The sequence below is a fragment of the Girardinichthys multiradiatus genome, chromosome 2 (genome assembly GCF_021462225.1).
Source record: "Girardinichthys multiradiatus isolate DD_20200921_A chromosome 2, DD_fGirMul_XY1, whole genome shotgun sequence".
Taxonomy (NCBI): domain Eukaryota; kingdom Metazoa; phylum Chordata; class Actinopteri; order Cyprinodontiformes; family Goodeidae; genus Girardinichthys; species Girardinichthys multiradiatus.
This window is the reverse complement of record NC_061795.1, coordinates 556,633-570,823: the sequence shown is the minus strand read 5'-3', so window position 1 is coordinate 570,823 and position 14,191 is coordinate 556,633. Positions and strand designations below refer to the sequence as shown.

The following is a 14,191-nucleotide window of genomic DNA, read 5'->3' as shown; positions in this document are numbered from 1 at the left end:
AAGTCTAAACTTTACATAGATTCACATAAATATTTTTATACTAAGTATAAATAAGTAACTGGGGGAAACAAGCCTTATACAGAACAGCTGGGAGTCCCGGATCCCTCGACCTTTACCGACCTTTTTCTCTTCTAGGTCTCATGAGTGAAATGATTTATGAGAAGTATCTAATTTAAGCCCTGGTTAGGAATCAGTCTAAGTTACTCTTTGTTTTTCCACCATGTCTTTTTTCCTTTTCATAAGGATGGAGCTTCGCTGTGTCATTGCCATCATTCGTCATGGAGATCGAACACCAAAGCAAAAGATGAAAATGGAGGTCCGTCACCCTCTGTAAGTCAGTTTCTTTCCACCTTAAGATCTCCGTTTTTCTCCTTCCCAATACAACATTTAACAACGAACTAACTTTATAGCACATGCTCTGTAATTTAGGTAATCACACAAATCACTGCATGAGACGTATACACAGAGATATGGACTGAAGTACTTGCCGTAGTCGTACTTGCTTTGCTTCTGATCTAATTCAGGTTGGATATAGTCGGTTTTCCCACACAAATGTGATAATAATATGATGAATTTCTTTCATTTACGTTCAATTAGTGCCACTAACTTGCATTTTAAGGGAGTTTATTAAATACAAATCTGTCCATATTGTAGTTTATGGACAACATGTTCCTATGCAATTGATATAGAAGCTATTTATCTAAATCAATCTGTGTTCCTTAATCTCTTAATCCCTTAATCCCAATGTTTTGTTTGGCTTTTTTTGAACAGTTTCTTTGAGTTGTTTAAGAAGTATGGAGGATACAAGACAGGCAAGCTAAAGCTGAAAAAGCCCAAACAGCTGCAGGTTAGTAAGTCTCTTCTGCCTCATTCGTTCTCTGTTTTTAAACACCAATACTTTTTCAGTGTAATGTTTTCATTCCCTCTCATATGAAGCTACATTTCCAGTTCAAGTTTACATACACTCATCAGGAGCTTGATTGTCCTATTAATTATGGGCTTTTTAAGGATTTATTTCAGCTTTTTTTATGGTGGATGAATCAAACTTACAAACTAAACAAGAGTTAGGCTCACAAATGAGAATTAATTTTAGAATGACTTTCTCCCCCATAGGTTCAAAATTATAAATACACAGTCAAATGTACATATATGCTCGCTAATATTGGGTTTTAGCATAATTGTGGCTCAATTTCTGACCACTTTTGTTTTGCAGAATTGGTAGAGTTTGCTTAAGTTGGCTGCATTAATGACCCAGTTTGACATTGTTTTTTGTCTTCGGGCTTTCTAGCAGACGCCTAAAGGTTTTGGCAAAACAATTAACTGGTAACAGAACGTCATCCACCTTGATTTAAAAAGAAAAACCCAACATATTTCTAATTAGGTAAAAGTAACCCCAGAGCATGATACTGCCACCGCCATGTTTCACTGTGACTATAATATTCTTTTAGTGATGTGCGAAACATACCATTTGGAGTTATGGTCTAAAACGTTCAGTTTGGTTCCTTCTGACAGGAATATTTTGTGAGGTTTTAGCCTGGCGTGGAAGTTATGTTTGGAAGAAAAGAATTGTCTTGTAACTCCACTACTTAGTCCAGGAATATAGGGAATGCATTAGATTGTCGACACAGGTAGAACACAAATAGTACGTGTTGAAAATTCATGGAGCTTCTCAGGTTTTGCCAGCAGACTCTTGGCATCTTCCTGATCAGATTCAGTCTTGTTTTTTCATCAATTTGGAGAAATATCCGGATATTTATAATGTCAGTGTTATTTTATATTTTTAGGGGCTATTTTGTCTGTGAATCTTTTGATCCTTTGAAACATCTCTGCAGACCATGCTTTCAACTACAGGATATAAATTACGAAATATTAGGGAACAGTGAGTAGGACTGCTGCACTTAATTTCAGATGAATCAGTTTCACTGTTATTGATGGCTTGTGATTTGTGATTACAACTATTCATGAAAATGTCATTGTTTTACCTTACAGAAGCATTTGAACAGGGTTGAGCAGAGATGCTGCTTATGTATTGGACCTGTGTTTAATGTGCGCCTGTGAAAATCCATCATTAATGCAGAGATGGAGAGAGATCTCCTCTGGTTGGGCGGGTTAAGGGTTTGTTTTCATGTCAATAAACATGTTTTGAGTACAAAATGATGAGTTTATATTATTCATCAGAATCCAGATTGGAAATATTTCTTATGTATCCACTCTTTCAGATTTCCACATTCTTCCTGTCTCTGTATCAGAGTTTCTATTTATTTTCTGCTGAGGGTGTGTTCCTCTGTGTTCTCCCATGAGACTGTACTATCTAATCATAGTGAGGAGCTGTGCAGAGGGAATGTTTGTTCTGGGCAGAGAACTCAAAGATAAATATTCAGTTACGGATAGAAGCCACTGTGATTCCAGGAAGTGCTCGATATCGCCCGTCTGCTGCTGGTTGAACTTGGCCAGCACAACGACTGTGAGATCGAGGAGAAGTCGTCCAAGCTGGAGCAGCTCAAGACAGTGTTGGAAATGTGAGTGGCATTTCACCCGAAATATGAGCTCGCAGCTAAACACACACCATCAATCATTTTCTCTGCGGTTTTCTGGGAACATCATTCATTAGCAAGTTCTTCTACATCTGCAAATCACCTTTCAACACCTCAGCAGGGTCCATTCATCTCTTTCATACTCTCTACCAAACACGTGTTCACCATGAAAACACCATCCTCTCGTCTTGACTTTAACTGTCTGTTTCTTTTCTTCTCCTCCCCCTTTGTCCCTCTTTTCTCCTGCCTTTTCTCCTGCATTTGTCCTCCTTTCTCCACAAGGGAATCCAGCTTGAATGTGAATCAGTACGCACCCTCTCGTTTCTTACTTTAAAGGATGAGGTTTTACTACCCTCCTTTAGTCAACGTAAACTGAGTGTGCAAAGTATTAGGAACATTAAAAAAAATGATGCACCAGAGACCAGTCTGGCCAATCTTGGCAAAAGCTGGAATTTTTCAGATTCCACTCATTAAAATCATTTTTGCAAGTTTAGATGGTTAATAAAATAAGATCAGAGTGTTATGATAAAATGTGGAAAGCATTCCTAATGTTTTGTACACGTACCAATTTCTCTAAACTCCATTTATTTCAGCTTTAATCATTGACTCATACACAGTCAAATGATGATTTTACTGTGTTCCTGCGTGTGCAGATCAGTGTGTTTTCCTCCTTAATGTGCATGCTGTCCTCACCATACATGCTGGACTCTTAATCTCCTAATGTCGTCTTCATCCTGCCTATTACCTGCCTTCATACTGGGTTTAGTGTTCCATTGCTGGTCTTCTGGGCTCAGAGTGTGTTAGTACATTTTGATTGAATGCTCAGTAAAAAAAAAAATGAAGGCTGTAGCATGAAGTGGATTTGTTCATAATCATTTTTAAAATATTTAAAACCCATGTACCGTTCTCTTCTACACCTTAATGCATTGCTTTGTGGTGTTCAATCACATAGAATCCAATTAAATAGTAAGTGGTTGTAACATGACAAAATGAACAGGAGTAAAAGGGGTGGAATTACTTTCATAAGGCACTCTATATATGTGCTGAATGTACATTTATGTGAATTGCTGCGTGGGGGGGTGCATCCTATTCTCAAAGGCCAGCAGAGTTTGAGACACAGAGGCCCTGTTCAGATCTGATGTTACCATGAATCCTGGCTGATCAGGACACTTCACAACAGTTCCCTTCTGACCTCAATATCTGTTCTTGGTGATCAGATCAGAATGACCTTCTTTTAATGCAAATTAACATGCCGGCACCATGTCACATTGTGGGCTGTGAACCGGGCAACCGGCAAGTCTGCAAATGTTTCTTTAATCCGTTGCATTATATAGTTATTCAGAGATCAAGATGTCAGAGATTCAGCTCAGTGTCCAAGGACGGATTGTGTTTAGACTACTAAACTAATGCTCACAAGTCCCAGGCCGCCTCTGAACGATGGCCTAAACAAAAACCATCCTCGACGCATCTTCAGACCTGTATTTAGCGCTGTCTGGGCATGATTTGATCACTCAGGATGTATGTTAGTGCCAGGGCAGAATGGGGCAGTATTGAGGAAATATTTACTGTTCTTTAAAGCTGGTGGTTAACCCCAAGAAGAGGAGCAACTCGACCCTCCTCACAGAGAGTCAGGAGTGAAGCCGTTTTTAATCCATGAATCAAATATCACAGAATGGTTGTCAAGAAAACACATATGACTCTTTCTGACTATAAAAGACCGCTAACTACAGCACAAATGACTACACTTCTGCATCAATATCACATCACAGAAATGCTCTCCTGAATTTGATTCCTCCCTAATTCACTAAGATGCTTTTACAGCTTAAGGAAAATGCTCCTTATTTGTCACCTTTGTGCCAGTTGTGTTGGTGGCTGAAAGTCTTTATCGGATTGTGAGAGGACAACAGTGACCCGATGCAGGTTGATCACACTGGCTGATGTTGCTAGACATGTTTTCACCAGCACATCATTAGTGCTATTTGCTTTATGAATGAGATCTTGAAAAGGAAGACAAACTGAGTGCAAAAAGTCCACAAAAATCTAGAGTTCAAAGGAGGTCCAGAGCAATCTTAGTGAATCGGGCTAGTTACTTATTTTACTGCTAGCTTTTCTACCAGTACAGGTCCTTCTCAAAATATTAGCATATTGTGATAAAGTTCATTATTTTCCATAATGTCATGATGAAAATGTAACATTCATATATTTTAGATTCATTGCACACTAACTGAAATATTTCAGGTCTTTTATTGTCTTAATACGGATGATTTTGGCATACAGCTCATGAAAACCCAAAATTCCTATCTCACAAAATTAGCATATCATTAAAAGGGTCTCTAAACGAGCTATGAACCTAATCATCTGAATCAACGAGTTAACTCTAAACACCTGCAAAAGATTCCTGAGGCCTTTAAAACTCCCAGCCTGGTTCATCACTCAAAACCCCAATCATGGGTAAGACTGCCGACCTGACTGCTGTCCAGAAGGCCACTATTGACACCCTCAAGCAAGAGGGTAAGACACAGAAAGACATTTCTGAACGAATAGGCTGTTCCCAGAGTGCTGTATCAAGGCACCTCAGTGGGAAGTCTGTGGGAAGGAAAAAGTGTGGCAGAAAACGCTGCACAACGAGAAGAGGTGACCGGACCCTGAGGAAGATTGTGGAGAAGGACCGATTCCAGACCTTGGGGGACCTGCGGAAGCAGTGGACTGAGTCTGGAGTAGAAACATCCAGAACCACCGTGCACAGGCGTGTGCAGGAAATGGGCTACAGGTGCCGCATTCCCCAGGTCAAGCCACTTTTGAACCAGAAACAGCGGCAGAAGCGCCTGACCTGGGCTACAGAGAAGCAGCACTGGACTGTTGCTCAGTGGTCCAAAGTACTTTTTTCAGATGAAAGCAAATTCTGCATGTCATTCAGAAATCAAGGTGCCAGAGTCTGGAGGAAGACTGGGGAGAAGGAAATGCCAAAATGCCAGAAGTCCAGTGTCAAGTACCCACAGTCAGTGATGGTCTGGGGTGCCGTGTCAGCTGCTGGTGTTGGTCCACTGTGTTTTATCAAGGGCAGGGTCAATGCAGCTAGCTATCAGGAGATTTTGGAGCACTTCATGCTTCCATCTGCTGAAAAGCTTTATGGAGATGAAGATTTCATTTTTCAGCACGACCTGGCACCTGCTCACAGTGCCAAAACCACTGGTAAATGGTTTACTGACCATGGTATCACTGTGCTCAATTGGCCTGCCAACTCTCCTGACCTGAACCCCATAGAGAATCTGTGGGATATTGTGAAGAGAACGTTGAGAGACTCAAGACCCAACACTCTGGATGAGCTAAAGGCCGCTATCGAAGCATCCTGGGCCTCCATAAGACCTCAGCAGTGCCACAGGCTGATTGCCTCCATGCCACGCCGCATTGAAGCAGTCATTTCTGCAAAAGGATTCCCGACCAAGTATTGAGTGCATAACTGTACATGATTATTTGAAGGTTGACGTTTTTTGTATTAAAAACACTTTTCTTTTATTGGTCGGATGAAATATGCTAATTTTGTGAGATAGAAATTTTGGGTTTTCATGAGCTGTATGCCAAAATCATCCGTATTAAGATAATAAAAGACCTGAAATATTTCAGTTAGTGTGCAATGAATCTAAAATATATGAATGTTAAATTTTCATCATAACAATATGGAAAATAATTAACTTTATCACAATATGCTAATATTTTGAGAAGGACCTGTATATGCCAAGTTAAAGTAGATAGTCTGCATTTAAAGTATTTTGTTGACCATATACAGTGTTTTGTTGTGAACCAGGATTTTAAGAGTGATTTCGTTGAAAGCAAAACGAGTCCAACAACTCTTTATGTAGCAGAGGGGTGTTTTACCGCCAAGAAGCACACATAAGGATGATGCAGATTAAGCATTAAATTAGATTCCTGTTAACAAGGGTCCCTTAGTTACATTGTAGTGCACATCTACGTTGCCTAACTCACTTGGGTTTTATATCATACCTAAACTCTTCTGTCCACTTTGTTTCCTTGAAACAAAATCCACTTTCTCATTAAAAACTTCCCACATCTGCTCAGTGTCTCCTGCCCCGCTTTAATTTTCTGGGTTCAGGGTGTTGTGGAATTTTCTTATCAAAGTGGATAGAAGTTGACTCATAACAAGAAAAAATCCGGACTTTGTCTTTATAAGTTTTATTCAAAGGCATTCAGCGTTTAAATGACTCTGTCACTGAGGTTAGTCAGTGAAACAGAGCCCTGATCAACATTTACACACAGTATTTATACCAGAACATGACAGTTTTATCTCAACTTCAAAGAGTCTGTGTTTTACGACCCTAGACCCTTCTCGGGTTCAGAGGTGAGAAGGTTACCTAGGAACAACCATCTACTCTCCCCGAGGCATCACCCTAAAAAATGCCCTTAACCATTAAACTTCTGACAATGGCTTTTACAGCTTCCTCCTCTAACACAGATGTTCACTGGAGTGAGGTAAACCAAAGGTCATACTCTGTGGAATGCTTACTGCAAGAATTTCCATCACAAGGGTCCAAAATGAAATGGCGTTCTGAGATCCCTGCCCAGCTGCCTGACCTCTAAGCAAACCCTTAAGTATTCATTGGTCGGCAGAATGTGGCAGATCTTTAATACTGGATTCTACTCACTAAGGCCATGTCTGGAGTTCAGCTGGAACTTCTTGGCTACAAATGTTTAACTCTGAAGGACCCACTGGGTGACTGAACTCTCATTAAACCACCTGCTAATACATGTATTAGCCATGTTTATTATCTGCGTGTCAAATCTGGAGGTTGTTGACTTGTCCTTTTTATTGGTTTTAGCTTGTGTTGTAAGAAACCTGGAATGGAGCCTAGATGTGTGTTTAATGTTGCACATTCAAATAAAGCCTTTAGAGCTGAGACTGATTCTGATCCTCGTCTGTCTCTGTGCAGTTCTCCTTACTGATGGTCCGTTTGATGTGTTTGTTACAGGTATGGTCATTTCTCTGGTATCAACAGGAAGGTCCAGCTGACCTACCTTCGACATGGCCAGCCTAAAGCCTCCAGCGAAGAAGAAGGTAGAAACAAACACTTTGTTTATTATTGGCTTTCTGTCAGCTGCATGATAAAGCCCCATTTTGAGAGGACTACTATGCATTTTTTGTGCAAGTCAAAAGTGATTTAAAAAAAAAAAAGAAAATGTAAAATTGCCACTCGGATTTTTCTGCAACATTAGTCCAGATCATTTTAGATATAAATTGTCACCTACAGAACAAAATGTTACAGTCAGTGTTTCTTTTTGTTTTGCTGTTTATTTGTATTTAATCAAAATCTAATCTACCCGCTCAAAACCAAGCTTCTGTCTATGGTGACCTCACGTAAGGTATTGGGTTTCCTTTGTGTATGTTAATTTGTATTTTTCTTGTTTTCTCCTTTTAGTTGCAAATTCCTTCTTAAAAGGTGTTTTATTTGTTTTCTATACAGCTGGAGCAAAATGTTTGTGCAGAATGGTGAGAACAGTGGATTTCAGGAAAGTTTGGCAACAATGAAATGGTCCCCAGAGACCCCAAAGGGCTTCCCACTACAATCAGTCATTCACACACTGACAGTGGTGAGCTACATTGTAGCCAGAGCTGCCCTGGCGCAGACTGACAGAAGTAAGGCTGTCATACAATCTGCACCACCGAGCCCTCTAACCACCATCAGCAAAATAAAATGGATAGAACCGGTTTGTGAAGAGGACCAGGGCACACTGAAATGCCTAGTTTTCATTATGAAAGGGCTCATTTTGAGCAGAGTTCTTATGAAAACCATAATGTCTGGTCAATGTGTCCCTATGATTTTCCTGCAGATTTGCTGCATCACCCAGTACCGCAAAAATTACACTTGAATAAGTCCAAACCTACCCAAATGCCCCTTTCATGAACATGCTGTACCATGGCCATCTTTACTGTTGCACTAACAGCAGAACGGAGATGTAAGGAGAAACAAAATCTCATCTCTTTGCACTTGCAAAGAAAGAAGCTGTTTGGGTAATTTAAGGTACAGCTGCAGACTGGATGCTGCATCTCTGTTCTGGCAAATCATGTAACCTTTTCAAGAGATACAAGCAGAATACAAAGGTTACTCATCTTAAACCTGGCATGTATGTAAGCATAGAACCAACTTAAATAGGAAAACAGCAATTGAAGCAGATTTGTACCTGTCAAATTTCTGAAGACCATCATTGTCATCTTTACCGTTTGTTTTAGCTTGGCCATTCTAGAGCAGCATCTCTCATGGCTTGGGGGTCATTGTAGTCAAACTCTGGTCTTAAAAAAACCTATTTTCCTTTTGTATCTGTTTTTGTGTTTATAATTTCTTGGGGAAATCATGAGACCGACATCTTGACATTTCAGAACCACCCATAGTTATATTATCTGATAAACTGTTTTGTTATTTGGATTTTTCTCTTCCAGCATGTTGAAATATAAAGTACTCAGGAACTTTATCAGTTGTTCAAGGAAGCTTTGTAAATAAGCTTAATTACATTATCAAAAGATACCATAAACATGTCTTGTTAAACAATGATCACTATTAAAGACGAAGCCTTTTGCTGCTGCTCTTTCCAGACTGTAAGAAGGACGGTCCATCTCTGCTGCTGGTGCTGAAGTGGGGCGGGGAGCTGACACCTGCTGGCCGGGTTCAGGCCGAGGAGTTGGGCAGGGCCTTTCGCTGCATGTACCCTGGAGGTCAAGGTAGCAAACAGACACACCTCAGACACTATGTGCCTTCACAAAGAATGAACTGTTGCCATAGAATGCTTCTTTTCTAGGAAACTGGGTTTAGATCATGCTGCTGACATGTCTCAAAATAACACCTCTATAAATATTATATAGTTGTATGGAAAATGTCCGATGCAGCCCTGTTGGTTGTTGAATACAACGTTGTTTTATGGAAAGTTTATTAATAAACAAAAACCCATTAGAATTATGTAGCAGATATATGATTAATGTGGACAATATACATTGGGAACAGTCTCACTTCAGTACATAGTATTTTCTCTTCTATTATTAATGAAGTTAAACACAATTGGTGATTAAAATCTACATCCTTTAATTACTGTGTAACTGTTCATTGTGTTGCTAACTCCAGTCTAGAAAAGTGCTCTTATCAGAATATAAACCTGCAGTCTGTAGACTGAGATTTGTGAGTACAGAGGTCAACCTGGAGTTAAGTTTGTTTTATCAGCTCTGGCTTTAGTATTTTAAAGTGATGAAAGTAAAAAAGTCCAGCATGATAAATTAAATGTGCACTTCACAACAAAAGGATTCCTGCCCTTAAACATTTTGCCATTTTACAGCCTCAAGCTTTAGGTGTTCTAACTGGGATTTTATGGGACAGACCAATACAAATCGTGCATAATTTCAAAGACAAGGAAGGAACATTAATAATAGTTTTGTTTTATTGTCTTCCCTTTTATAACAGTCATATCAAATCATCAACATGTTTATATATGAAAAGCATACTGAAATGAAGCAGATAAAACATCAGTTATCCAATTTATCGTTAAAATGATTCCTTTGCAGGGTCAAACGTATCAAACGGTGCTTTTAGTGCTTAAAGCTGCCCCAGAATTCAACCAATTCCGGGGCTCCAAGGACATATGTTGCATTTCAGTGACAGTAATGTAGTTAATAATATAAATCCTAGAGGAAACTCTGCAATACTTTCAAATGTATTACAACTGTTAATTTATTTAAATTCCGCTGATCTATGTAGTACAAGAGCTGTTTTTGGGGATAAAAATGTTTACTTGCTGATGCAAACTACATGTTGGTTCATACCTGAGGACAACTGGAGCATTTAAATCCAATGTAAACATCAGTGGGTTGTCAGGCTCTACATGTTGCCCACAGCCTGTTTGTTGGTTTGCAGTATGCAGCTGGTTTCCACTACAACGCTGCTGGTTGTGGGCGTGTAGCAGAGTACTCCTAATCATTCCTGTATTGTGGAGAAAAAAATTAATGTTGGGTTTGAAAAAGTATTCCTTTGCATGAAGGTTTTCGTTTGACTTGATAATTATAGGATTCTTCTTCAAGTTTATTTTTTTGCTCAGACCTTTCTTCCTAATGCTTTATAAGGATGCATGCTGAACACTTACCAGTACGGCCCAACCTGAAACTGAGCTAAAAGTAGATGCTGTGATGTAAACTCTCCCTTCGTTGCTTCCTTTTTCCTCTGAAGAGGTCACATTTCATCCCAGCCACTGTTGTCATACATCTTTTATTCACAACTTCTTCTCTTCTCTTCTCAACTCTTCTTACCTGTTGTTGCTATGTGTACACTACTAGCCGGTAATCGGCGGTCCCTCGGCTGCGAGTCCCCTGTTGACTTTGGTAAGACGAGGGTTTTCCTGGCTCTCACAGCTCCGCCACTCCTCTCCCATTAAGCACCTCCGTCCCTCCTTTCTCTAACACGTTCTGATTCCTTCTCACCTCGTTGTGATTTTGGTTAATCTCATATTACAACTCGTGTTTGTTTTATATTGAGATTGCTGTGGGTTGTTTGTGCCATTGTTAACGTGCTACTGAGGCCGTCCACCACATTCTTTATTTTTCTACGTGATTCGTTTGAGGGTTAGTCTATATTCTGCCTTGCATTTAAGATTAGGACAAGTCGCCAACATGTTCTACGTCAAATAAGGCAAGAAAACATTACATCTCCAGGGAATATTGTTATGCTACTGGAAAATACACAAAGCAACAGTGTGGTTTAGCATTAGTTTTCAGCCAGCAGAGATGGATAGTGCTTTACAAAAGTACTCATACCCCTCATTTTGTGTTGTTATAGCCACAAACGTAAATGTCATTTATAAGGAGTATTTACACTAAGTAGTACATAAATGTAAAGCAAAAGGGAAATGATACATGGTTTTCAAAATGTTCTAGTTTTGCCACAGATTGTTAATTAGTTTTAAGTCTGGACTTTGACTGGGCCATTCTAACATATGGCTATGCATTGATCCATAACGTTTCATCTTAGCTCTGGTTGTATGAGCATAGTTGTCGTTCTGCTGCAAGGAAGGTGAATCTCTGCCCCAGTTTCAATTCTTTTGCAGCTTCTAACCAGTTTTCCCTGGAGGGAAAGAGGCATTCCCACAGCATGATGCCGCCATGAAGTTTCACTGTGAGGATTGGTGGCTACGGATCTGGATGACATGCTGCTGTTGTTTACAGGCAGCCATAGATTTCTGCCTGTTGCCCAAAAATAGGGCTGCATGATAATAAGAAAACATTTGATATGTAATGATATTGGAGAAAGATCCGCTAAAGATATGTGAAATGTGAACTGCTATAAACAAAGTGTAAATGCCTTCCTGCTTTGGGTTCACGGCAAACATTTATCCACCTAATGGGAAAAAAACAATTCAATTCAATATAAAGTTCAATATTTCAGTGTCAAAGCTTTATAGATAAACCTGCTTATGGCGTACATCTGCTGTTTTGGCGTTAAAATTAGTTGTAGTTTAATGACTTCACCACCTTCACCTCTTTACCTTTTAAAACCTTCCAGAAGTGTTAAACAAGTGTCACCAAATATATTGCAGACAGAGAGAGGCTGAATGTCTGGTACTTAAACACTAAAGCTTACATTTATTGCAGCCCATGCAGTTCTTATGTATATTGGGTGCAGTAATGTAGTGATAGGGAGAAATTTGCCATAAATTGTGCAGCCCAACAAAAAAAAGTTGTAAATGGGACTTATTTAGCCTTTCTTTTAACAATGGTTTTCTTCTTGCCACTCTTCTATATAAAAACAGGTTTTTGGAGTGCACTAATACAGGTCCTTCTCAAAATATTAGCATATTGTGATAAAGTTCATTATTTTCCATAATGTCATGATGAAAATTTAACATTCATATATTTTAGATTCATTGCACACTAACTGAAATATTTCAGGTCTTTTATTGTCTTAATATGGATGATTTTGGCATACAGCTCATGAAAACCCAAAATTCCTATCTCACAAAATTAGCATATTTCATCCGACCAATAAAAGAAAAATGTTTTTAATACAAAAAACGTCAACCTTCAAATAATCATGTACAGTTATGCACTCAATACTTGGTCGGGAATCCTTTGGCAGAAATGACTGCTTCAATGCGGCGTGGCATGGAGGCAATCAGCCTGTGGCACTGCTGAGGTCTTATGGAGGCCCAGGATGCTTCGATAGCGGCCTTTAGCTCATCCAGAGTGTTGGGTCTTGAGTCTCTCAACGTTCTCTTCACAATATCCCACAGATTCTCTATGGGGTTCAGGTCAGGAGAGTTGGCAGGCCAATTGAGCACAGTGATACCATGGTCAGTAAACCATTTACCAGAGGTTTTGGCACTGTGAGCAGGTGCCAGGTCGTGCTGAAAAATGAAATCTTCATCTCCATAAAGCTTTTCAGCAGATGGAAGCATGAAGTGCTCCAAAATCTCCTGATAGCTAGCTGCATTGACCCTGCCCTTGATAAAACACAGTGGACCAACACCAGCAGCTGACACGGCACCCCAGACCATCACTGACTGTGGGTACTTGACACTGGACTTCTGGCATTTTGGCATTTCCTTCTCCCCAGTCTTCCTCCAGACTCTGGCACCTTGATTTCTGAATGACATGCAGAATTTGCTTTCATCCGAAAAAAGTACTTTGGACCACTGAGCAACAGTCCAGTGCTGCTTCTCTGTAGCCCAGGTCTGGGGAATGCTGCACCTGTAGCCCATTTCCTGCACACGCCTGTGCACGGTGGCTCTGGATGTTTCTACTCCAGACTCAGTCCACTGCTTCCGCAGGTCCCCCAAGGTCTGGAATCGGCCCTTCTCCACAATCTTCCTCAGGGTCCGGTCACCTCTTCTCGTTGTGCAGCGTTTTCTGCCACACTTTTTCCTTCCCACAGACTTCCCACTGAGGTGCCTTGATACAGCACTCTGGGAACAGCCTATTCGTTCAGAAATGTCTTTCTGTGTCTTACCCTCTTGCTTGAGGGTGTCAATAGTGGCCTTCTGGACAGCAGTCAGGTCGGCAGTCTTACCCATGATTGGGGTTTTGAGTGATGAACCAGGCTGGGAGTTTTAAAGGCCTCAGGAATCTTTTGCAGGTGTTTAGAGTTAACTCGTTGATTCAGATGATTAGGTTCATAGCTCGTTTAGAGACCCTTTTAATGATATGCTAATTTTGTGAGATAGGAATTTTGGGTTTTCATGAGCTGTATGCCAAAATCCTCCGTATTAAGACAATAAAAGACCTGAAATATTTCAGTTAGTGTGCAATGAATCTAAAATATATGAATGTTAAATTTTCATCATGACATTATGGAAAATAATGAACTTTATCACAATATGCTAATATTTTGAGAAGGACCTGTAGCTGTGATGAAGGTGATGTGCAGTGTTGGTTAAATATGCAGGGTTTTTGCAACCAGGCCAGAAAAAATAAACTTAGGTCTCATCTGACCTCGGATGCCTTCACAGGATACATAGATTTATGAGGGTGACTTTTGAAGAGAATTGTTTTTTAATAACTAAATTTTATTATCAGAGCAAACGTATCATTTTTTTTCCTTCTACTTCACAATTATGCTGCTTGTGTTGGTCTGTCATTTAATGCACCAAAATGCAGTGAAGTTTGAAGTGACAAA

The 14,191-nt window shown here is 39.9% G+C and overlaps 1 protein-coding gene across 1 annotated transcript in view; it reads left to right on the top strand.

The window, feature by feature from the left end:
- ppip5k1b (diphosphoinositol pentakisphosphate kinase 1b) overlaps positions 1-14,191 on the top strand; it is a 54,844-nt gene that overhangs the window by 14,838 nt on the left and 25,815 nt on the right. The window contains exons 11-15 of the mRNA XM_047391074.1: positions 244-330; positions 772-847; positions 2,410-2,519; positions 7,520-7,605; positions 9,139-9,264. Coding sequence (XP_047247030.1) covers positions 244-330; positions 772-847; positions 2,410-2,519; positions 7,520-7,605; positions 9,139-9,264 — 485 coding nt within the window. The remainder of the gene's footprint in view (positions 1-243; positions 331-771; positions 848-2,409; positions 2,520-7,519; positions 7,606-9,138; positions 9,265-14,191) is intronic.